The sequence below is a fragment of the Helianthus annuus genome, chromosome 1 (genome assembly GCF_002127325.2).
Source record: "Helianthus annuus cultivar XRQ/B chromosome 1, HanXRQr2.0-SUNRISE, whole genome shotgun sequence".
Lineage (NCBI taxonomy): Eukaryota > Viridiplantae > Streptophyta > Magnoliopsida > Asterales > Asteraceae > Helianthus > Helianthus annuus.
This window is the reverse complement of record NC_035433.2, coordinates 77,644,674-77,668,342: the sequence shown is the minus strand read 5'-3', so window position 1 is coordinate 77,668,342 and position 23,669 is coordinate 77,644,674. Positions and strand designations below refer to the sequence as shown.

The 23,669-nt window shown below is 36.7% G+C and overlaps 2 protein-coding genes across 2 annotated transcripts; both read right to left on the bottom strand.

Moving 5' to 3' along the window:
* Positions 1-964: 964 nt before the first annotated feature.
* On the bottom strand, positions 965-2,477 carry LOC110913830 (transcription factor MYB53). The gene is made up of 4 exons (XM_022158669.1): positions 2,345-2,477; positions 2,132-2,261; positions 1,864-2,038; positions 965-1,030 (listed from the first exon to the last, which is right to left on the bottom strand). The coding sequence occupies exons 1-4, from the start codon at positions 2,475-2,477 to the stop codon at positions 965-967; spliced, it is 504 nt and encodes a 167-aa protein (XP_022014361.1).
* A 13,839-nt stretch (positions 2,478-16,316) lies between these two features.
* LOC110913753 (transcription factor MYB53) lies at positions 16,317-17,131 on the bottom strand. Its single transcript, XM_022158600.1, has 3 exons — positions 16,999-17,131; positions 16,786-16,915; positions 16,317-16,692 (listed from the first exon to the last, which is right to left on the bottom strand). The coding sequence occupies exons 1-3, from the start codon at positions 17,129-17,131 to the stop codon at positions 16,317-16,319; spliced, it is 639 nt and encodes a 212-aa protein (XP_022014292.1).
* Positions 17,132-23,669: the final 6,538 nt, after the last annotated feature.

The window sequence follows — 23,669 nt, the reverse complement described above, 5'->3', positions numbered from 1 at the left end:
TCCACAACTGGAGTTAAAGTTTCTCGTTTTATATGTTTGAACTTTTGGTGGCAAATTTATTTCTTTATGAGTTAAAGTTTCTTTCATTTTGTGTTTGAACTTTTGTTGGGAGATCTGTTTCTGTAGGAGTTCAAGTTTTTTTATTTTGTGTTGAAGTGAGAGTTCGACTATTGTCATACTTTGTTGTTATATGGTTGCTTCGAATCTATCAAAGTATTGTGTTATATGTTTGTTTCGAATCTATCGACTCTTTAACTTTTCTTTTGTTATGGTAATATAAAAAGTTACCTGTATTATTATTATTATTATTATTATTATTATTATTATTATTATTATTATTATTATTATTATTATTATTATTATTATTATTATTATGTAAAAGCACTTTTATGTTATCTCTATTTAATGACGCGGTTGTTTTTATTTAATGACGTGGTTTCTTAACCGCGTTAAAAGATAGCCTCATTTTTGACTCCGTATTTGAAGTGGCTTTGGACGCGGTTGTGTCTACCTACTGACGCTATTGTTTCTATTTAAAGACGCGATTTCTTAACCGTGCTAAAATATAGCCTCATTTTTTGACTCCGTATTTGAAGTGGCTTTGGACGCGGTTGTGTCTACCTACTGACGCTATTGTTTCTATTTAAAGACGCGATTTCTTAACCGTGTTAAAAGATAGCCTCATTTTTTGACTCCCTATTTGTTGGGGCGGTCAATAAAGTGTGTTAAAAAACGATTTAACCCCCCCCAATAAACTATTTATGTACTAGTGAACATGGACCAATTCTTTTGTTGACACGTTTTATTTGCATGACCCGTAACTGACTTGACCAGTGACTTGAACCGACCCGAAACATCAAGATTATACCCAACACGTAAGCCAATCAAGTTGCTCATATATATAGTTATCGTGAGTGATACCCATAAAAGAGTATAACTGAAACATTATAACTTAAAAAGCAATCTACATTGAAAGCAATAAAATTGCAAAAACCACATGGGTAGATAGTAAAATTTTAACAAACTTCAACTGCAAAACATATACATGTTAAGGTTCAACAAATTACCTATGAAAATTATATATTTGGTCATCAAATCCGTGGAATGATGAAAAAAGTTGGGATATATAAAACATAAATATATAGGTTTAACTTGGATGAATCAAAGTGACATGAACTGAGCCCAACCGACACTTTTACAACCAATTTTTTATCGAGTGAGTTGGAATCTATTTTAACAACCCTAAAATGGGAAAGATAGGAGAACCCTTTAAAAGAGGGAAAATAGCCTTTTTAGTAATGTTTTTCAGTCCCTTATTAAAAGAAGTCATTAGAAAACATGTTCAGGTCATCAGGTGAGTGCTTCCAAGCTCCAAGTTTTCAAATGGAGAAAGCTGTTACTAGAAACATTGAAGATCATCAATGGTTCCTGGTGAGCTGGTGTCATAATAATCATATCTCAAGTCTACTTATTGATCTTTGGAATTTATAGTACTGCTGCTAGATGGAAAACTATCATCTTCATAAGTCAAGCAAGACTCTAAGGTAGCGTTCGCTTCATGGAATGGAATGGAATGGAATTAGGAAGTTTTTCTTTGTAAAATTGATCTTGGTTGGGGGAGGGAGGAATTTGAAATCCCATGAATTTCTTTAATCAATGAAATTTGTGACTATTTCAACATTCTTCCATTCCTTCATTAGAGTGAAGGATTTCTAAGGAATGTTGAAATAGTCACAAATTTCATTGATTAAAGAAATTCATGGGATTTCAAATTCCTCCCTCCCCCAACCAAGATCAATTTTACAAAGAAAAACTTCCTAATTCCATTCCATTCCATTCCATGAAGCGAACGCTACCTAAGACTTTATTCAAATGATTAACAGGCTGTTCCATTTCGTCCATGTCACTCTCGCCATTTTGCTCGTGTGTTGCGGGATTCTTGTTGTAATGACTAACACGTTTCTTGAGATGAGTATACCAATAGTTTTTCACGTCATTATCAGTCCTTCCAGGAAGTTTTGATGCAATTGCAGACCACCTAAATAGATTAACAAAAGCATGAGACGATCAATATGTTCGCAGTTGACTATATAAGCAAAGATGACCAAATAGAATGGACATATATGCGTACTTATTGCCAAGAACCGAATGCGAATGGAGTATGATTTCATCTTCTTCCTTTGAAAAGTTTCCTCTCTTTATGTTGGGTTTCAGATAATTCATCCAACGTAGTCTACAACTCTTCCCAGATCTCGACAAACCTAGTAACAAAACAAAAACATTCACAAATAGGACATAAAATAGTTACATATGGAAATTAGGGTTTGTAATTTTGTGTATTTACCAGCAAATCTTGGCATTTGGGACCAGTTCCAAATGCCATATCTACTGATATAAGCAACAAGCATCTGATCTTCTTCATGGCTCCATTTTCCTTTCCGTAAACCTGTGTTCATGTCACTATTTGGGGTCCTCATTACATACCTACCGAATTAGCTACACCTCGATCTAACGTATATAATTTTGTTTTGCAATATGCATGTGGTCAATGGGAGCATTATTTATTTGTATATTATCTAGAAACCTTCAGGGAAATACTCATCCCATTTTTAAACTACGATAACTTAGGGGTGTTTGGAGTCGTTGTTGATTTCTAATCGGTGATAGTCATTTTTATAGTAGTTTACTATATCATCCGTTTCTTTTTTCAAACAAAATTGCTGTCACTTACAGATTCTTATGATTCTACATTTGTTATATTATAAGTTTACACATAGGTATGAAAATGATGTTTTTAATGAGTTTTTAAATTACCGAAAAGGGATGTTTATAATTTGAATATAGCATGATTAAGACAAAACTGGATCTATAATTCACTATGTATTGTATATAAGTTTTTCACTTCCTACTACCTTCATATCTCTCCCTCTATATTGGATTATTGTCTAGGATTTTCGAAGGGAAGGACGGAAGGTTGTATAAAAGGTCATATGTATCATTTATTTTTGTAACATCAATGGTAAAATAAACGTGCATCCATATTATAAAATTGTTGCCTCACTTTTATATATTGATACTACTTTTCAATAACTTAATTTTTTTTAACATACACATTCCTTCTAAATCTACTCCTAGCAGGGGTGAGTAGAAAACCGAAATAACCGAACCGTAACTAAAATAACCAACAAAACCGAACCGAAACAAAAACCGACGGTTTGGTTTTCGGATTTTTAATAACCGAAAATTTCGGTTCGGTTTTTTGATAACCATTTTCAATAACCGAAAAAACCCGAACCGAACCGTTAAGTTACAATACATATATTTTTATGTTTAAGTCGTTTAAGTGTTTAACCCAATGCTAGTAGATATTATTAATTTTATTCTTGAATGTTAAGTGTTTATAATAAAAACATTATATGTTTATTTATAATTGAAATGATTTATTACCTATAAGAAATAACAAATATTAATATAAAAATTAAATGATCTTCAAATTATTATAAAAAAATGTCTTAATAAAAACTTTAGAGAAACATAAAAATAGATTAGAAAGTTAGATTTATGTAAGCAATATTAATTAAAGAGGTTAACTATTATATCTTAAATATAAACATATAAGAACGATTCTTATATTTTAAATTATACTTTTTATTTTTGAATGTTACATAATTTTGTTTCAAAAACCGAAATAAGCGAAAAACCGAACCAAACCGACATAAAACCGAAACCGAAAAAACCGAAACCGAACGGTTTTAAAAAACCAAAAACCGACATTTTGGTTTCGGTTTTGGTTTTGCCCAAAAACCGAACCGAACCAAACTGTGCACACCCCTAACTCCTAGGGCTGTGTTGGTGCACTTGTGTCTGTACTTTGTCTGTATTCGGTCACGATGTAAAACGATGTCTTTGTTAGTCTTGTTAGTCTTGTAAGTTTGACCAAGTCAACCATCCTCCTGGTTTGACTTGGACAAACAGTTTGAATATGGTTGTAATTGTCTGTCTCGAAGGATGAGACATCGAAGGATGATTTAGATCCTTCGATATGCTCGAAAGTTATTCTCGATAGATGCAGATGGACCTCGAAGGATATGCCATCCTTCGAGGTATATGTGTATCCTTCGATAGCTGGATGCTCGATAGATCATCTATCGAGCAGTCAACATGATCCTTCGGACAGACATTCTGTGCTGGGTATAAATACCCATGCAGTGTGTTCATTTCATTGGAGACACTCAACACACGAGAGACAGAAAGATAGACTCGAGAGATAGAGAGAACATTCTGTCAAGAACACACATACACTTAGAGAGTTTGCAAAACTGATTTGTAAACATTGAGCTTGTAACCGAACCTTTCATACGTATTAATACAAGTGGTGTTAATCGGTGAATATTGTGTGTCTTGTGTTTGTGCTTGTTTCATCTCGGTTTGCATACTAGCTTGGATTCCGCACTTGCTAGTGTGTTTCACATAACAAGGTTAAGGTTTGACCTCATCCTCCGAGAGGGACCTACAAGTGGTACCAGAGCCGTGACTCTTTTCCTTGTTAAAAACCGGGTTTGTACAAGACTTTGGAGTGTTTGGACACTTGGTTTAGCACCCGTTTTTAGTGTTTTTCTTGGTTTTCTTGACATAAAAACGTGTTCTAAACTTACCGGGTGTGTTCAAGGTCGGGTTGGGTAACTTAAAACTTGTTTTTAAGAAACTTGGTGATTTCCGGCCAAAATTCTGGCTTATCTCCGGTGACCGGGTTCTGGATAAGATTTTCCTTTTCAGGAATATTTTATTAGTCAAATCCTGTTTGGTGAAAAGGTAGGGTCTGACCATACCTTTCTGCCGAAAGATTTCTACCAACCCATCACCTTTTCACCAACCTGTCAACTTTCTGTCAGTTGTGTCAGTAGCGATCGAAGGATATCCTTCGAAATCGAAAGATCATCTTTCGATCAAGGAAATTTCGATAGATAATCATCTTTCGAACAATCCTTCGAAGTGTGAGACTTATCCTTCGATCCAGGGAATCTATTCGAAGGATATATATTCGAAAGATAAGGATATATATTCGAAAGATAAGGATCTTTCAATTGTGAATCTTTCGAAATTGTGAATCTTTCGAAATCATTGTTCGAAATTCAACAGTGATCTTTCGAACACTGTTGATCCTTCGAACAAGTGTTGATCCTTCGATTCTTGTCTGTTTATATTTAACAAGTTTGTGTTGTCTTGTCTTTCGAGGTTGGATCCTTCGGCTGGCTGTTATCTTTCGAAGATATTCATATAGAATTCATTTTTCTGTTCAAACATGAATCCGAGTTGGTGGGGAACTCCGGCTCCAGATAGTGGAAAATACACAAGTACAGGTTCCACTCCTTCATGGTGGGGTACACCGGCTCCAGACAGTGGAAAGTACACGAGTACAAGTTTATCTCCTTCATGGGCCGAGTCTCCGGTGTCGACATCTTAACAAGCAAATGCCATATCGTCAAGTCAATGGGCATTAGTATCGAATCAAACTCCGAGCATTCAAAGTATCTTATTGAGCGAAAGCGAAACCGGAAGTTTGAATCGACCTCCAAAGTTGATGCATTTAAATGAATATCCGGGCTGGGTTGACAGATTTCGTACATACGTTCTTGGTCAAAATACCGAACTGTGGATACGTTTCACTACAGATTTCGATCAAGCTATAGAGGTTGCTGCTTCAGATACTGCTACGTTTGCCGATCTTCCTGAAGATCAAAAGAAAACGTATGATCTGGAAAAGAAAGCATACGCCATTCTCACTCAGGCGTTAAGCAAAGATATCTACCACCAGTTTGTCAGTTTCAAGACAACAAAGAAGCTGTGGGACGGGTTGAAAACCAGAGGAGTAGGGAATGAAGCAACACGTCAATTGCGTCATGATCTTCTCAAGAAAGAATTTGACTGTTTCACGTGCATGGATAAGGAGTCTTTGGGAGACATGACAAGCCGGTTTTATCACTTGCTTACAGAGTTGAACAATTTTGGAGTAGCAACAACTACAGCAGAAGTGGTGAAGAAGTTTGCTGATGCTTTGCCTCCCCAATGGAGTAGTTTCTTGGAAATCCTGAAGTATAACGGAGTCTTGAGAACTACAAACATCAACGACTTCGTGCAGCTTTTAGAAAACAAGGATCAGGAGGAAACATTAAAGGCGAAAAGAGTTCCATTGCCACAAAATCCAGAAATGTATTATGGAACTTCCAGCTCTTCGTCTGCAAGAACCGGTCCACATGCTCCACTACAAACGGCGTTTGTCACAAGCACGGATATGTATGGCAATCCAGTGCAAGTTCCTGTTAAGCCACCTCCCACCACAGACATGTATGGAAATCCAATACAACCACCTCCTCCTCCTCCTGCTCAACAACAACATGCGTGTTATGGAGGAACATCATCTGCTGGTCAGCAATCAAAACCAAATACAGTGCAGCTCGACACTTCAAGCTTCTCAAAGGTCAGTGTAGAAGTAGCAAGGGAACACATGGAGCTGCTTAACACTGTAGTGAGCGCGTACTGTGGGTTAATAGAAGGTCAGATTGGCAACATTAATCTGACACAAGAAGACTATCGGCAGATTGATAAGGAAGAGATGGACTTGATGGATATCAAGTGGGCCTTTGCTAGTGCTGTAAGAAGGGCAAAGGATTTCATGGAAAGTACTGGCAGAACCAGCTTGGAGAGTAAGAGAGACACCAAGTATGGGTTCGATAAACAGGCAGTAAAATGCTTCAACTGTGGTGAACGGGGTCACTTTAAAAGGGAGTGTACAAAGCCAGCACAGCACGGGAACCAGAACCCCTTCAGAAACCAAGGCAACCAGCAGAACCAGAACAGAAACAATGAACGTACATTAGTGCCTGTCAACAACCAAGCCAACCGGGCACTTGTGGTTCAAGTGGATGAAGGTTGTGACTGGTCAATCCAGTTGAGTGGTGATGCTCAGGATGGTACAGCTTGTTTTGCTAGAATTGTAAAGGAAGCAGTTCACACCAGTGGTGGAGAATCTTCCGCCAGTGGTGGTGAATCTTCTGAAGATGAAGATTCTTCTGGGTATAGCAGGAGTGTTGATGAAGAATCATCCAGTTCAGGTGATGATCATGTGGGTGAGACAGCAAATGTTTCGGTTGATGCTGACATTGATGAGCTCTTGGAGGAAGCTGCAGCACTAAGTGATAAAAGATCTATTCTGGTGGATCAAGCTGCTTATTCTTCGTCTTCTCTCCATTCAGCCTTTATGGCTAATGTCGACGGTTCATCAAGTCAGGTATGTGTCGATGAACCCACTGTTGTAAATTGTGATGAATGTGATAGGTTGCGTGCTAGATGTGCTGATGTAGAGAAAAGTATGTCTGAGTTGCAAGGCAAACATGATGCTTTACAAGCTAGTTTGTTTGACTTGCAAGACAAACATACTACAGTGAATGAGAATTTGTGTGATTTGCAAAGTAAGCATGAAGCTTTGCAAGAAAAGTATGATGTGACTTTTATTCACAATCAGAAATTGACTGTGGATCTTTCTAAATGCACTGAAGCCAATATGTTTTATGAAAACCATGAAAAGGAGTTTAAATCGGTAATTGAAAAGTTAAAGAAAGATAAAACCGAGTTAACTAAAATGGTTTCCAGAAAACAAACTGACATTAATTTGTATATATCTCGTCTTGAGACAATGCAAAAAGAAATGGCTTGTGTAAAAACGGAAAGTGAGGCAATCCAACTCAAGTTAGATAGTTATTTGAGTTCTAGCTATGTGTTGGATCACATCATTGATGTCCAAAAGGAGAAAAGGGACGTCACGTGCGTAGGCTATAAAAATTGTCCACCACCAGTGAGACATAATTATGATGCCATGCCGGATGAGGAGGACAGAGTGTTCTTTGAACCATCTGTGCCTCTAGATGTGAAAGAGTTTGCAGCAGGGCTCGGATATACAAAGGAAGTATCATCAGATTCGGATGTATCAGCAGATACATGTGTGTCTTCTGCTGAACTGAATCAGGATCCTCCAGTCATTACTGAGGATGCTGATTCTTCTGATGATGAATCTGATGATGCTGTCCCAGCAAAGTCTGATGCGGTAGTAAAAAATGAGGACATACCTCTCGAGAATCACATTCTATGTGATCCTCCTGCAAAACCCGCTAAGACTGTTGCAATTGAGTCCTCGTCTGCAAAAGAGTCGGAGAGTGTGAACTTGCTGTACACTCTTATTGGTAATGATAAAATATATTCAGACAAAGACTTTCCCATTAAGAATGTGAATCAATCCTTAATCAGCAAAGTTTTTGAAAACTCGACAAGTAAGTTTTTGGGAAAGACAGGACCACGTGTTACAGCTACACAGTGTCCTCCTATTCCAAAGGCCGAAATTCGAAAACAATTTGGCAACAAGAAATTACCAACAGTGCAGAAACAGCAAAATCACACCAAGCCAAAAGCAAAATCACCGGCTCAAGCACAAAAGAAGCCGATTCAAAAGAAAAACAAGAATGTAAACTTTGTGAAATCGACGGGAACGGACAAAATTGAAACGTTTGAAAATAAATCTAACTTAGATTTTGTCAAGAAAGCTGCTGTTCTGAAAAGAAATGAACAAACCAGTTCAAAGCCTAGTACCTCGGGTTCACAAAGTTCAACATCATCGGCAAGACGATCACATGATACTTCGGGGTTTGTTGAACGAAGATCATGTTTTGAGTGTGGAACAATTGGACATATAATTCGAAATTGTCCATATCTTCATAAACAAAAAGGAAAAGTTGATGTTCCCCATGACCAAACTGACCGTAAGCGATCTGTTTCTGGAAAACAAGATCCCCGACTTGTAAAAGAAAGGGAAATGAAACAGAGATGCCAACAGGTCAAGAAAATTGAAAAGGCGATTAAAACCGATGTGGTTAACAAAACAGCTGTTTCTGTAAAACCAGACAATTCAAAAACTTCAGACAACCATGAAGTTAAAATTTTAAAGAACAACACTGGTAAAACAAAACAGACATGGAAACCAAAAACGGTTAATGAATCAGGGGGACCATCACAATTTACCAATCATCAAAGACAAGAAGTTATTGTTATTGATGAAAATGGAAGACCCAAGACCACAATGGCTTGGGTCCCCATCTCCAACTAATCATTTGAGTTCATGTGCAGGGTGTTCCAGGAGGAACTATCAGTAGTCATTGGATTGTTGATAGTGGGGCATCCAGGCACATGACAGGCGACATGAAGCTTCTCTACGACGTCAAATCTATTAGAGGAGGTTATGTTGCTTTTGCTGGAGATAAGGGAGGTTATATTACGGGTGAAGGAATGATATCCAACGGGATTGTCAGCTTTGACAAGATCAACTTTGTGCAACAACTTGATCACAATCTTCTTAGTGTTTCTCAAATTTGTGACAAGCAATTCTCAGTACACTTTGATGCTAATGGATGTTATGTGCTGAAACCCGGCTTCAAAATTCCAAAAGAATGGATTCTCTTGTCAGCTCCAAGGATAAATGATTTGTATGTCCTTGATATGAGCCAAGCTATTACCACGTCTGCACAAGCAACATGTTTCGTTTCAAAAGCCACAGAAAAAGACTCAATCTCTTGGCACAGACGGATGGGCCACATTCACTTACGCAAAATGAATCATTTGGTTTCAAATGAATTGGTGAATGGTGTTCCCCTCAAAAACTTCCATCTTCAAGACGTCTGTGTTTCGTGCCAGAAGGGAAAACAAACGAAGAAACGACAGCCTACTAAGAAGATCAACACAGTGGCAGTTCCTCTTGAACGTTTGCACATGGATTTGTTCGGTCCTGTCAAGCACAAGAGTATTCGAAATGATCAATACTGCCTCGTGATTACGGATGATTATTCAAGATTTTCTTGGGTGGCGTTCATGGCACACAAGAGTGAAACCTTTGGTATTATCAAAAACCTGATCATTCAGATTGAGAATTTGTATAAGTTGAAGGTTAGGCGGATACGTAGCGACAATGGTACTGAATTTAAAAATCATGCCATGGCGGAGTTTTGCACTTCAAAGGGTATTCTTCATGAGTTTAGTGCAGCTTATACTCCTCAACAGAATGGCGTCGCTGAACGTAAGAACCGCACATTGATCGAGACTGCTAGGACTATGTTGGTAGAGTCGCAGTTGCCCATTCCATTCTGGACTGAAGCTGTGGCCTCTGCATGTTATACGTTGAACCGAGTCCTTACAGTCAAAAGGCACAATAAGACCTGCTTTGAGCTTCTTCAAAAACAGAAACCAGATTTGTCTTATCTTGAACCGTTTGGAGCTCCATGTACAATCATCGATCCTAATGGAAAGTTTGGGGCAAAAGCAATTGAGGGATACTTTCTTGGGTATGCCACCCCTAACTTACGAGTCTGGAATCTAGAGACTAAAAGGGTCGAGGAATGGTCTGAGGTCAGAGTACAAAGGCACACTTTGCCAGTCAAATGTCCTGGTCAACCTTGGATGTTTGAGTACGATGACTTTTTCAATTCGATCAATGTTGAAGCCGTTGAAGAAAGTGCTGCGGCAAGGATGTTTTTCGAGAGTGACAATGCAACAGTTTCACCGGTGGTTCGTCCAATTCTTGTCAATCAAGAACCATCTTCGGTGAACAATAATACTCTCGACAATGAGGATTTTCACGATGCTGCTGAATTGAACGAATCTTCAGAGGATGATGAATTTCTAGATGCAGATCAAGAAGCTCCAACAACAGCAGTTCATGGTACTTCAGAGGGTACTCCTCCAGTGGATACCCATAGAACAGCTGAAGCAACTGCATCATCCTCTTCGTCAATTCCGGGCATTGATTTAGTTGTTGATCTCAATCTCAACAACCTGGGTATAAATATTCCAGTTCCAGATAATCCAGAAACAAGGATTCATAATACCCATCCTCAACAAAACATCATCGGAAATGTGCAAAGTGGCATTCAAACAAGAAACATGTTACGAAACAACAACAATGCAGGCTTGTATGCAGCTATTCGAGAATCCGAGCAACAAAACGATTGGTCTTTCGCATGTTATGTTTAACAGGAAGAGCCAAGAACTTGGAAAGAAGCCATGAAAGATAACTCTTGGGTTGAAGCAATGCAGGAAGAACTGCAACAGTTCCAGAAGCTTGGTGTCTGGAAACTCGTAGAGAAACCTGCCGGTTACAAGAAGATTGGTACCCGTTGGGTTTTCAAATGCAAAAAGGATGACCGCGGAGTTGTTATCCGGAACAAAGCTCGTTTAGTCGTTCAAGGTTTTCGTCAGATAGAAGGGATCGACTACAACGAAGTCTATGCACCTGTTGCACGTCTGGAAGCTATTCGGATCTTTCTGGCTTATGCCTCATTCAAAGGATTCAAGGTTTACCAGATGGACGTCAAAAGTGCATTCTTACATGGTGTGGTTGAAGAAGAGGTGTACGTCGAACAGCCCCCAGGTTTTGAAGATCCTATCCATCCCGATCGGGTTTGGTTGCTCAACAAAGCTCTCTATGGTCTTCATCAAGCACCGCGAGCTTGGTATGCAACCTTATCTAACTATCTGCTGGAGAACGGTTTTCGAAGAGGTCTTATCGACTGTACTCTTTTCATCAAAGAACAAGATGGAGATCTTCTTCTGGTACAGGTATACGTTGATGATATTATTTTTGGTTCTACTAATGATGTCTTGTGTAGGAATTTCGAGCGCATTATGCAGGATAAATTCGAGATGAGTGCTATGGGGGAAATGACCTTCTTCTTGGGCCTACAAGTGCAACAAACTGAGTCTGGGATATTCATCCATCAGACTAAATATGTTGGTGACATCTTGAGCCGGTTCCAGATGTCTGATGCAACGCCCATTGGTACCCCACTGCCACTAAATCACGGAATTACTCCAGACTTGAAGGGTGAAGCTGTTAGCCCCTCATACTATCGCGCAATGATCGGATCTCTTATGTACCGCACAGCATCAAGGCCAGACATAATGTACCCAACGTGCCTGCTTGCCAGATATCAAGTTAACCCGAATGCCTCACATCTTGCAGCTGTAAAAAGGATTTTTCGTTATTTGAGGGGTTACCCTGACACCGGTCTATGGTATCCTAGGGATAATAACTTTGAATTGGTCGCCTTCAGTGATTCTGATTTTGGCGGATGCAAAATCGACGGCAAATCCACAACGGCTGGATGTCAGTTTTTAGGAAATCGCCTAGTCACATGGCAATGCAAGAAGCAGACGTGCGTCGCTACATCAACATGCGAAGCTGAATACATTGCTGCCTCAAGTTGTTGCTCCCAAGTTCTTTGGATTCAACAACAATTGCGGGACTACGGTTTTGAACTCCTAACTACTCCTATTTACGTTGATAATTCTGCTGCCTTACAGATCACTAGAAATCCTGTGCAGCACTCAAAGACCAAACACATCGAAATCAAATATCACTTCATAAGTGATTGCTTTGAGAAAAGGCTAATCGATGTTGTTAAGGTCCACACCGATGACCAACGTGCCGACCTTTTTACCAAAGCATTTGACAAATCAAGATTTGACTTTTTATTATTGGTAAACGGCATTAAGGTCAAGCAAGAGTAAACCAACATCGGAAAATCATTTTTGTAAATACCTTGTGTTTTTAAATTTATCTTAGTTTATTGATTTTAGGGGGAGTAAATCCAAAATCTGAAAATCCAAAAACATCGAAAAATTTCAAAAACACAAAAACAATAGAAAAACAAAAATGAGTTTCCTGGCGAGAAAAAGAGAAAATGATAGTACATCAGTGGTCTATCCAAACCTCTTTAAACCTTAAATGAAAATCGATAAGCAGCTCTGTATAAGATGTATCGGTAGGCTTACAATCATTTTAAAGTGTGCAGGGTGATATAAACTTAAACCGACTGAAGACCAGGTGGGAACCATTCATTGGCATATGGTCTTAGTACCGAAATTTCGTTTGATAGATTGCCGAGGTTCTGAGATATTCGGTCTTTATGCTGCTTATCATCTGGGTATCATGGTTGTATCTTTTACCGAAAAATAACGGGGACGCAAGTCTAGATCTTCCATGATACTATACATACGTGTACATATCTCATACTGCATTCGACCTCAATAAGTGATAAACAATCACATGTCCATATCAAATAAGTGATAATATATCACATTTATCCGGGAGTCAAGTTCGTCTCTCTGCTGTACGGAAGTACTGACCTGTTCACGGACTTGCTCCTGTGCCCCTCATGCATATGAAAATCAAGTTCCTCATCAATAAGTGATTTTATCACATAGGGCTTGTTTTCAAATCAAAATAAGTGAGAATCTCACATCATATACGGTCAAACAAATGATAATCGGTATACTCACCGGTAAGATGAACCCTCGTGCATACCTTGATACGGGAATGTGTCGTGATGTGGATGAACACCGGTCGGTAAGTATAAATCATACCTTAACGTATCCCCTTTGAGCTTAAGTGGACAACAATACCGATAATTGTTATAGGATGCTTATCTTAATGTTAACTAATTGAACAACAAGAGCGTTGTGGCATGACCGTACACTGATATGATTCTCTTACCCTCGAAACTCGCAAAAAGAATGTCTGTATATATTTATTTACTGCTTTCAGTCTTTACATTTGAAAAATTCAAAAATTCCAAAAATATTTTAGGTGAGTTTTAATATAAACTTTATAAAAGCCAAAAAGATTTTATTTCTATTTTATTTTATTTTCGATCGTACGATGTTGGAGCTCGAGTCTTCGTTACCTGAAACCTGAACGAAAACCGAATTGACTAAATCTTCATAAACGGTCGAAATTTGCAATTTTTGAAAGTTAAACACTAAAACTGTCAAATTTATTAAACTTTCAAACTGTCGGACGGTGTTTGATTGTGACATGGTCATACGTGTGTCATTTGTTTATTCTAACTATATTCCAAGCAGTTGTTCTCATTACGCGTTTAGATTTCTTGCATGTGCAGATTCTAAAGGCAAGGAGAACATAGTCGATGACAAGCTTCGGAATGAAGACACGACGTGAAGGCACTCAAGTGATCAAGATGTTCGAGTTGCCGCTGTCCATCATCAACACCACAAGGATCTCAATTCATAAAGATCAAGTATTTCACAAGCATAACTCAAGGGGGAGCTTATGTTAAGGGGGAGTTTGTCAACACACTTTCTACATGATACGGGTAGTTTGTTGATACACTTTCTGCTTTCAAGACGTGAAGACTTTGAAGATCCTCCGACATTGAAGACTTGAAAGGACATCAGAGTCTTGAAGACACGAAGATCAAAGATGATCAAGATCGAGACAAAGCTACAGCCAAGGGGGAGTTTGTTGGTGCACTTGTGTCTGTACTTTGTCTGTATTCGGTCACGATGTAAAACGATGTCTTTGTTAGTCTTGTAAGTTTGACCAAGTCAACCATCCTCCTGGTTTGACTTGGACAAACAGTTTGAATATGGTTGTAATTGTCTGTCTCGAAGGATGAGACATCGAAGGATGATTTAGATCCTTCGATATGCTCGAAAGTTATTCTCGATAGATGCAGATGGACCTCGAAGGATATGCCATCCTTCGAGGTATATGTGTATCCTTCGATAGCTGGATGCTCGATAGATCATCTATCGAGTAGTCAACATGATCCTTCGGACAGACATTCTGTGCTGGGTATAAATACCCATGCAGTGTGTTCATTTCATTGGAGACACTCAACACACGAGAGACAGAAAGATAGACTCGAGAGATAGAGAGAACATTATGTCAAGAACACACATACACTTAGAGAGTTTGCAAAACTGATTTGTAAACATTGAGCTTGTAACCGAACCTTTCATACGTATTAATACAAGTGGTGTTAATCGGTGAATATTGTGTGTCTTGTGTTTGTGCTTGTTTCATCTCGGTTTGCATACTAGCTTGGATTCCGCACTTGCTAGTGTGTTTCACATAACAAGGTTAAGGTTTGACCTCATCCTCCGAGAGGGACCTACAGGCTGCTCATTTATATATAATTTAAGAATTATAAATTTAAAGAATAAGTGTGTTTTGAAACAATTCTCTATTAAGAATTGATTTTCTCTTATTCGTTTTTGTAAAGGTAAGCATCAGATTTTCCCTTATTTAATCAAAACTACAATTATAGAAATTTGAAAATCATCTATTAATGTAAAACAAAATCACAATCACATAATTCTGCGAAATGAAAAGTCTTTATGGATACATATATATTAAGGATAATACAATCTAAAAATACAATGGAATAGAAAAGGAAAAACAGATAATTAACATTATTATTATTATTATTATTATTATTATTATTATTATTATTATTATTATTATTATTATTATTATTATTATTACTACTATTATTATTTACTTTAGTATTATCCTTAATATGTCCCCGCAAGATGGAGGATCCGTCGGATACTCCGATCTTGGATCGTAGTCGTAAAAATGGAACCGAGCCGAGCGGCTCATTTACAAATTGAGCGGGAATCGAACAAGCATTTTTCGAACGATACTTAATCATCGAGCAGTTTGGACAACCCTATGTATGTGTGTGTACATATATATATTTTTATATGTAATTATATATTTATTGGAATAAATAAAATATTATATCTATATAAATAATTATTATTAAGGCTTGCGAGCCTATTGAAGTTTGGGTTTAAGCTTGTACAAGTTTCAATATAGGCTCGAGTTCGAACTTAAGTTTGTATAACCTCAGCTTGATCAGAGTTTTTAGAGAACTTATCTTAAATAACTCGTAAGCTAATCCGCTTGCTCATATATATAGTTTTCACTAGTGATACACATAAAAGGTAAAAAAACAACATTGGGATGAATTAAACTCTAACTAACTTTAAAACAGTATAATTGGAACATTAAAATTTAAAAGCAATCTACATTGAAAACAATAAAATTGCATAAACCACATGGGTAGATAGTAAGATTTTAACAAACTTCAACTACAAAACATATACACGTCGTTAATGTTCAACAAATTACCTATGAAAATTATATATTTGGTCATCAAATCCGTGGAATGATGAAAAAAGTTGGGATATATAAAACATAAATATATGGGTTTAAGTTAAACCGTTTAACTTAGACGAATCAAAGTGACATGAACCGAGCCCAACCGATCACAATTTTACAACCATTTTTTTTTTTTTTGAATGAGTTTCAATCTATTTTAACAACCCTAAGTGGGTAAGAACTCATTATTAAAAGAACCCTTTAAAGGAGGGAAAATAGCCTTTTTTTAATAATGTTTTTCTGTCCCTTATTAAAAGAACTCATTAGAAAACATGTTCAGGTGAGTGTTTCCAAGCTCCAAGTTTTCAAATGGGGAAAGTTGTTGCCAGAAACATTGAAGATCATCAATGGTTCCTGGTGAGCTGGTGTCATAATGGGGAAAGCTGCTGCTAGATGAAAAGATATCATCTTCATAAGTCAAGCAAGACTCTAAAACTTTATTCAAATGATTAACAGGCTGTTCCATTTCGTCCATGTTAATGCACCCGAACTCACTCTCGCCATTTTGCTCGTGTGTTTCGGGATTCTTGTTGTAATGACTAACACGTTTCTTGAGATGAGTATACCAAAAGTTTTTCACGTCATTATCAGTCCTTCCAGGAAGTTTTGATGCAATTGCAGACCACCTAAATAGATTAACAAAAGCATGAGATGATCAATAGGTTCGCAGTTGATTATATAAGCAAAAATGACCAAATAGAATGGACATATATGCTTACTTATTGCCAAGAACCGAATGCGAATGGAGTATGATTTCTTCTTCTTCCTTCGAAAAGTTTCCTCTCTTTATGTTGGGTTTCAGATAATTCATCCAACGGAGTCTACAACTCTTCCCAGATCTCGACAAACCTAGTTACAAAACAAAAACATTCACAAATAGCACATAAAATAGTTACATATGGAAATTAGGGTTTGTAATTTTGTATATTTACCAGCAAATCTTGGCATTTGGGACCAGTTCCAAATGCCATATCTACTGATATAAGCAATAAGCATCTGATCTTCTTCATGGCTCCATTTTCCTTTCCTTAAACCTGTGTTCATGTTACTATTTGGGGTCCTCATTATTTTTAAGTGGCTTAACTAATATGGTGAAAGACTGATTGATATGATTGGCTATATATACTAATGTTTTGTTAATAGTTACATACCTACCGAATTATCTATACCTCGATCTAACGTATATAATTTTGTTTTGCAATATGCATGTGGTTAATGGGAGCATTATTTATTTGTATACTAGGTTATCACCCGGGATTGCTTCCCGGACACGAGGAAGTTATTTATATTAATTATTATTTATGATTAATACACACTTAAGATCATACAAAAAAACATGACATATTAATGTCTTCACTATAAGAAGAGTGATAAACTTTTCATAAACTTAATCACGAATTGTGAAGTTGTAGACATGCTTGTAAACTTATTGGGGTGCTTATGATTCGTGTTTATAATTTACTTTGTATTAAAAATTTAGCGATTAATAAAAAAAATTGAAAAATTAGTTAAAGTACAAATATTTATACAATAACAAAACAATACGATACTCATAATAAGTGAATAGAGGAATAAAAACATCTAGATGCTTAACACAATCTTAATCCGATACAACATGTTTTGGAGGTTTTGCTACCTAAATCTTCCCTTCGCTCCTTGATCATTTAAAAACATAAAAATCGCTAATTGACATGTCCTAGTCTCTCATCAAATCACTTCAACCGATGCCACTATACCTAGAGGAAACATCTAACCTAAATATACATTTAAAAAAATGCAAAATAATCAATGTGTTAATGATGGAATACGATGTCATACATTTCACTTTAGAGTGCAAAGTAAAATTCTTACAAGCACTCGTTATGAGATTATACAAATCTAATAATTTTGACTTCAAATAATCAGTTTACTCAAACACTCAAAACTGATTATTGCAACTTTAAATATGAATAAGCAGTTTAGATGCACATTCAAACGCACCCCTAGCGATGACTTAACCTATCTACTCACTAAAATCTAGGCCACATAACTAAACAGAGAGCAACAAAAAACTCAAGAAGAAAAAGTTTACATGTCCTTATAAGTGCTATGGTTCGAATTTTCGATCCATGAATCGGGCAAACCCCTCGTAATGCATAATCAACCTTGTGACATTATACAGGCATATATGTATAAGTAACACATTAGAAACAAACTTGTAAAGCAGTATGCATTACAAAAATCTATAGAAAGTTTAAACAGTAATAAAAAAAGGTTACTACTATAATCATCATCTGACCCGCCAAAAGTTGTATCCCAACGACACCAAAAATGGTTTGAATTTTTAAAGCACGCGTTTGGAACTTTGTCTACATGGAAGGAAGAAAGGAACAAATTCATTAGATAAGATTTAAATGCATAAACTATTGTAGAAGCAAATAACTCAAACATCCACAGGTAGGTTCTACTAATATTGAGGTTCATGCAACCAAATCACATGCATTTGAAACGTAACTAAAGATTCAAAGTGAGGAAATTTGTCACAAATATCAACAATAAAGTGGCCACTTTTAGTTTGAGCCTGTTTTGACTCGTTACCCAATGTGCCCATCTTCCCACCTCTATGTGTGCAACATTGTGTATAATCTGAATAACTTTGTAAATTGAAGGGAAAATAGGACCAAATAGATATAAAATTTTATATAGCTTAGAAGACATATTACTTACCTCTTGTTAACAACATTGTGCACTCGACATAACTACTAGGAAAATCAGCTTAGAAGACATATTACTTACATCGATCTAACGTATATAATTTTGTTTTGCAATATGCATGTTGTCAATGGGAGCATTATTTATTTGTATATTATCTAGAAACCTATTTCTGGGAAATACCCATCCCATTTTTATACTACGATAACTTAGGGATGTTTGGAGTCATGTGTAGGATTTGATAATATCGTGAAATAAGGATGACTATATATGGTTGATTGATGTATTGGTAAAGAAATGCACATATGAATTACCGTCGATCTTAATTGGCCGACATGACGTGGCAAAATCACAGACGTATGCATCATTGTCTGATTGGTGAACGATGTATTACCCATAAATTAGTAATTGTTTCGTTGGTAATCACTGACATATTAGGCCATGTGTAGTCATAAATCCCTTTAGGGACGTTATGCGATAAATGGCGAAAAGTGCAAGAAAAGGGTTTTATGAGGCTTTATATCAAAAGATGGTGTAGTGGTAAGTGGGTTTATATAACCCCTTCAATTATACATACATATGTATGAAAATATATGTGTGTGAGTGGGGGAGTAAGGGGCAAGGCGTGATAATTTTCGCGAGGATTCAAAATTCAGACCCCATAGCGACACCGTAATGGTGTACAGCCGTGCGCTATGGGGTGCTATACACCATTACAGCATGATATAAAGCTCCATTATGGATGGTCTTAGCGATGAGGGATAATAAATTCTAGTATAGTTGTTTTATGGATTTTATTCTTTCAGTCTATAATTAATGACAACTAATTATCGATTTGATTTTAATTTTTTCATGAATTTTCTGTAATCCATTGGTGATCCTCGACAAGTTTGAGCCGTTGTTGAGTTTTAATTGGTGATAGTCATTTTTATAGTAGTTTACTATATCATCCGTTTCTTTTTTCAAACAAATTTGCTGTCACTTACAGATTCTTATGATTCTACATTTGTTATATTCTAAGTTTACACATAGGTATGAAAATGATGTTTTTAATGAGTTTTTACATTACCGAAAAGGGATGTTCATAATTTGAATATTGCATGATTAAGAAATTAAAAACTGGATCTATATTTCACTCTATATTGTATATAAGTTTTTCACTTCCTACTAGCTACCTTCATATCTCCCCCTCTATATTGGATTATTGTCTAGGATTTTCGAAGGGAAGGTTGTATAAAAGGTCATATGTATCATTTATTTTTGTAACATCAATGGTAATATAAACGTGCATCCATATTATAAAATTGTTGCATCAAGTTTATATATTGATATTACTTTTCAATAACTTAATTTTTTTTAACATACACATTCCTTCTAAATCTACTCCTTAGGGTTGGTCATTTATATATAATTTAAGAATTATAAATTTAAAAAATAAGTGTTTTCTGAAACAATTCTCTATTAAGAATTGATTTTCTCTTACTCTATTTTTGTAAAGGTAAGCATCAGATTTTCCCTTATTTAATCAAAACTACAATTATAGAAATTTGAAAATCATCTATATATTAATGTAAAACAAAATTACAATCACATAATTCTGCGAAATAAAAAGTCTGTATGGATACATATATACACGTAGTGAGAATTTTATTTAGAGAATGGTGTAGTTAGTAAATTTATTCCTCCCACGAATGATCTCTGACTTTTTAAGTTTGAGTCTGCTTCCCACAAACAAACTTAAGAAAATGGTTTATGCGGCAATGTGAGATTGGAGAAATGATGGAACTCTCCTCAAGTCAGCTAGCGGAAGGATCAGAGTCAGAGTTGAAAGGTCAAAATTTCCTTTTCAGAGAACGGGTGATGGTGGCGGCACCGGGTGGTGGTGGGTGGCAGCAGTGTGTGATGATGGAGGTGGCGGCGGCAGGTGGTGATGGTAGGATCATGGTAGTGATGAAGTGTGAAAAAAATGAATGGATTAAAAAAACAAGATGAGTGGATGAAATGAATTTGGGGCGTATAAAAGGAATGAGATTCCTTTCATATTATGTGACTCTATTCTATTATCTAACCAAACACTTTGTTTTCATTCCATTTCAACATATATTTCTGCATATCAAATACTGCCTTAATGTAATAATAAACTAGTTTAAGTTTCCATGTGTTACACGGTTTGTATAAAAAAATATTTCTTCTAATTGAAATTACATTCCATGATGCAATATCACATGTCCACATAAGAGATGCGCTGGTCGCGTTAGTTTTTGATGAAACCGTCTTTACGGAGCTACGTGACAAAGACATACATTTCCAGCTTCGGTATGATCTTGTGGAAGATCTACCCTACCTTAAGAAGTCAAGACTCGGAATAGTTTATTTATATTTTTATTTTTTTTATATATATAACAAACAACATATATTAACTTGTTAAGTAAAACAAAACAGTAATATACTTACATAAAATAAAATAACATAGTTACGTCGAATTATTATTTTTTAAATCAAGAAAGAACTTTTTTAGTTACAACTAATAATAATCTTAATTTACCTTAAATAAGCAAAACTATGTACAAAATATACATTTACTATATTAACAAAATTCACTCGCAATTTTTAGAAAATAATAAATGTAGGCAAAATTAATAGAATTTGAAATTTGAATGTTAATAATTTTTTTTAATGTTAACAAACTTTGACCACAAGTATTTGAATGGTAACAAACATGTAATTAGATTTAAGGTTTAAAAGAAAAAAGATTGAAAGAGAACAGATTAGTAATTTAGGTAACTTGAATTTAATTGAGAGAATAGATGTGTCACACCCCCAAAATCCCACACTGCGGAGTACCCCCGCTTGGGAGCGTGACTGACCAGGATCAAGCCACCAATCATATTGAACATGTAATAAATAGTAATAATTATCCATCAATACGAAAGGTGTTTATCAAACCAACATAATTAAGTGTAGCGGAAGCATTAAAGGTAAACCCAAAACATAAGTGTTAAGTAAGCATTCACGAATCCTTGTCCACAACGACCAGCTCCTCCCTGTGCAAGCTCCATAAAGTACCTAAGGTCCTGCAAGGCATGCAGCAGAGAGTCAACAACTAGTTGAGCGAGTTCACAGAAAGTAAGTTCAGTAATAGAAGTGGTATAGCAAGCGTTGCGTTCGTTCATCTAATCATGTAACGTATTAGTTCGTTCATTGTTCAAGTATAGTATTGGTTTCCATCGCGGGCCATTTCGGCATGGATGCGAAGATTTGGGTTAATACTCCCAAATATCCTAGACTATGTATATTTGTATCGCGGCCACCCTGGCATTACTTGCGAAGATTTATTCTCTATAGTTCGCAGCTTCCCCGAAGCATGTGTGCGAAGATCAGTCATAATTATCGCAACCAACCCTTGGCGTGTGTGCGAAGATCTGTTCAAGTAGGTATACTAGTCTAGCCGTATCTTATCATTTACCATCCTCACCCTGAGGACTATATCATTAGGTTCCATTTACTATGTACGCACGAAATAATCATCCAATCCCATTCCCACCCTGGGAACCCCATGCCTTGGATGTGTGAACTCACCTTGGGTTGCTCGGCAGATACACCAAGAGGTTTCTTGAACTAAAGTGGTCAACCACGTCCTAACAGGGTTACCATACAAGTCAGGTTTGGTTCAAGTAATGCACGTATAAGTCATACAAGTTAACACGTTACTAACACGTATTGATCATGATAACAGTTCATAGTCAAAGCAAATCCATTTAACTTGTGCGATTTAAGTTTAGCCCAAAAGTATTTAGCCCAACATGTTGTGCGATCCGCAACATGTTGTGTGATTCACATAAAACCCGGCCCAGATAGTATAAATGATCCAATAACATAAGTGGCCCAAATATATAACACATAGTGAACTTGTGCGGTTCGGTTCGAGTTGTGCGATCGTGTCTTGGGCTTTAGGGCCCAACAGTTAGCAATTATACAATTTGTGCGATCCGAAGGACCTTGTGCGACAGGGAACTCCTTGTGCGGTCAAGTCATCTTGTGCGACCGGATGACTTGTGTGATACGGAGTCTTGTGCGAATGGTCTCTTGGGCGGTCCGGCCCAATAACGATATCAGTCCTTCATGAGCTATAAACACGGCCCAAATAAGCAGGCCTTGTGCGACCAGGAGCCGTGTATGAATGGACTCCTCTTGTGCGATTGACTTTGTGTTGTGCGATTAGTTTAAATTACCGGATATCATGCAAACCGGTTACAACATCTAACAGTTTTCCTTATTTACGATTAATCAATCCACAGTTTCCAATTTGAAATCAATCAATCAACATCCTAACAATTTTCCATCCAAGCAATAAACGATTAAACAGAAGTTCTTAACAATAAAATTCTATAAACCCTAATCGTGTTCAAGCATAAACAATCATTACAATATTACTCGGCTCATGTTTTTGATCTCTAGCATCCAACTTAACAATTCATTCGACCCTAGAACTAATCAGATTTCAACATTCATGCAATCGATTAACAAACACTCAATTCTAAGAACAATAATATGAAATCCGATTAACATCAAAATCGATTATCTATTTCCGTCTTGTTAACACATATCATCAATGATTCTATTAACTGGAATCTTAAGTCATCATGCGAGATCACATCCATCACAACATAAATTAGCATACAAGCAAGCAATAACCAAATCACTAACCCGATTAGATACTTGGAACGAAGAGGACCTCGGTGATGAAGGGGGCTGCCGTCGGGTTTCAAGCAAAACGAGAGAAAGAGAGGAAGTCTAGGGTTTCTTGTGTGTGTTGTGATTTTTGTAAAAAGTGGGGAATGGTTACAACACCCCCATATGTTAATCGGCTAAGGTAGGATGGGCCGAACCCATCACTTGGGCTGCCATCTAA

Coding starts and splice junctions, on each gene's coding strand:
- LOC110913830 (XM_022158669.1), bottom strand. CDS start 2,477: ATGAGGACCCCAAATAGTGACATGAACACAGGTTTACGGAAAGGAAAA. Junction 2,262..2,344: donor CCAAATGCCAAGATTTGCTG/GTAAATACACAA, acceptor TTTTGTTACTAG/GTTTGTCGAGATCTGGGAAG. Junction 1,031..1,863: donor CTGTTAATCATTTGAATAAA/GTCTTAGGTAGC, acceptor TATGTTTTGCAG/TTGAAGTTTGTTAAAATTTT.
- LOC110913753 (XM_022158600.1), bottom strand. CDS start 17,131: ATGAGGACCCCAAATAGTAACATGAACACAGGTTTAAGGAAAGGAAAA. Junction 16,916..16,998: donor CCAAATGCCAAGATTTGCTG/GTAAATATACAA, acceptor TTTTGTAACTAG/GTTTGTCGAGATCTGGGAAG. Junction 16,693..16,785: donor CATTCGGTTCTTGGCAATAA/GTAAGCATATAT, acceptor TAATCTATTTAG/GTGGTCTGCAATTGCATCAA.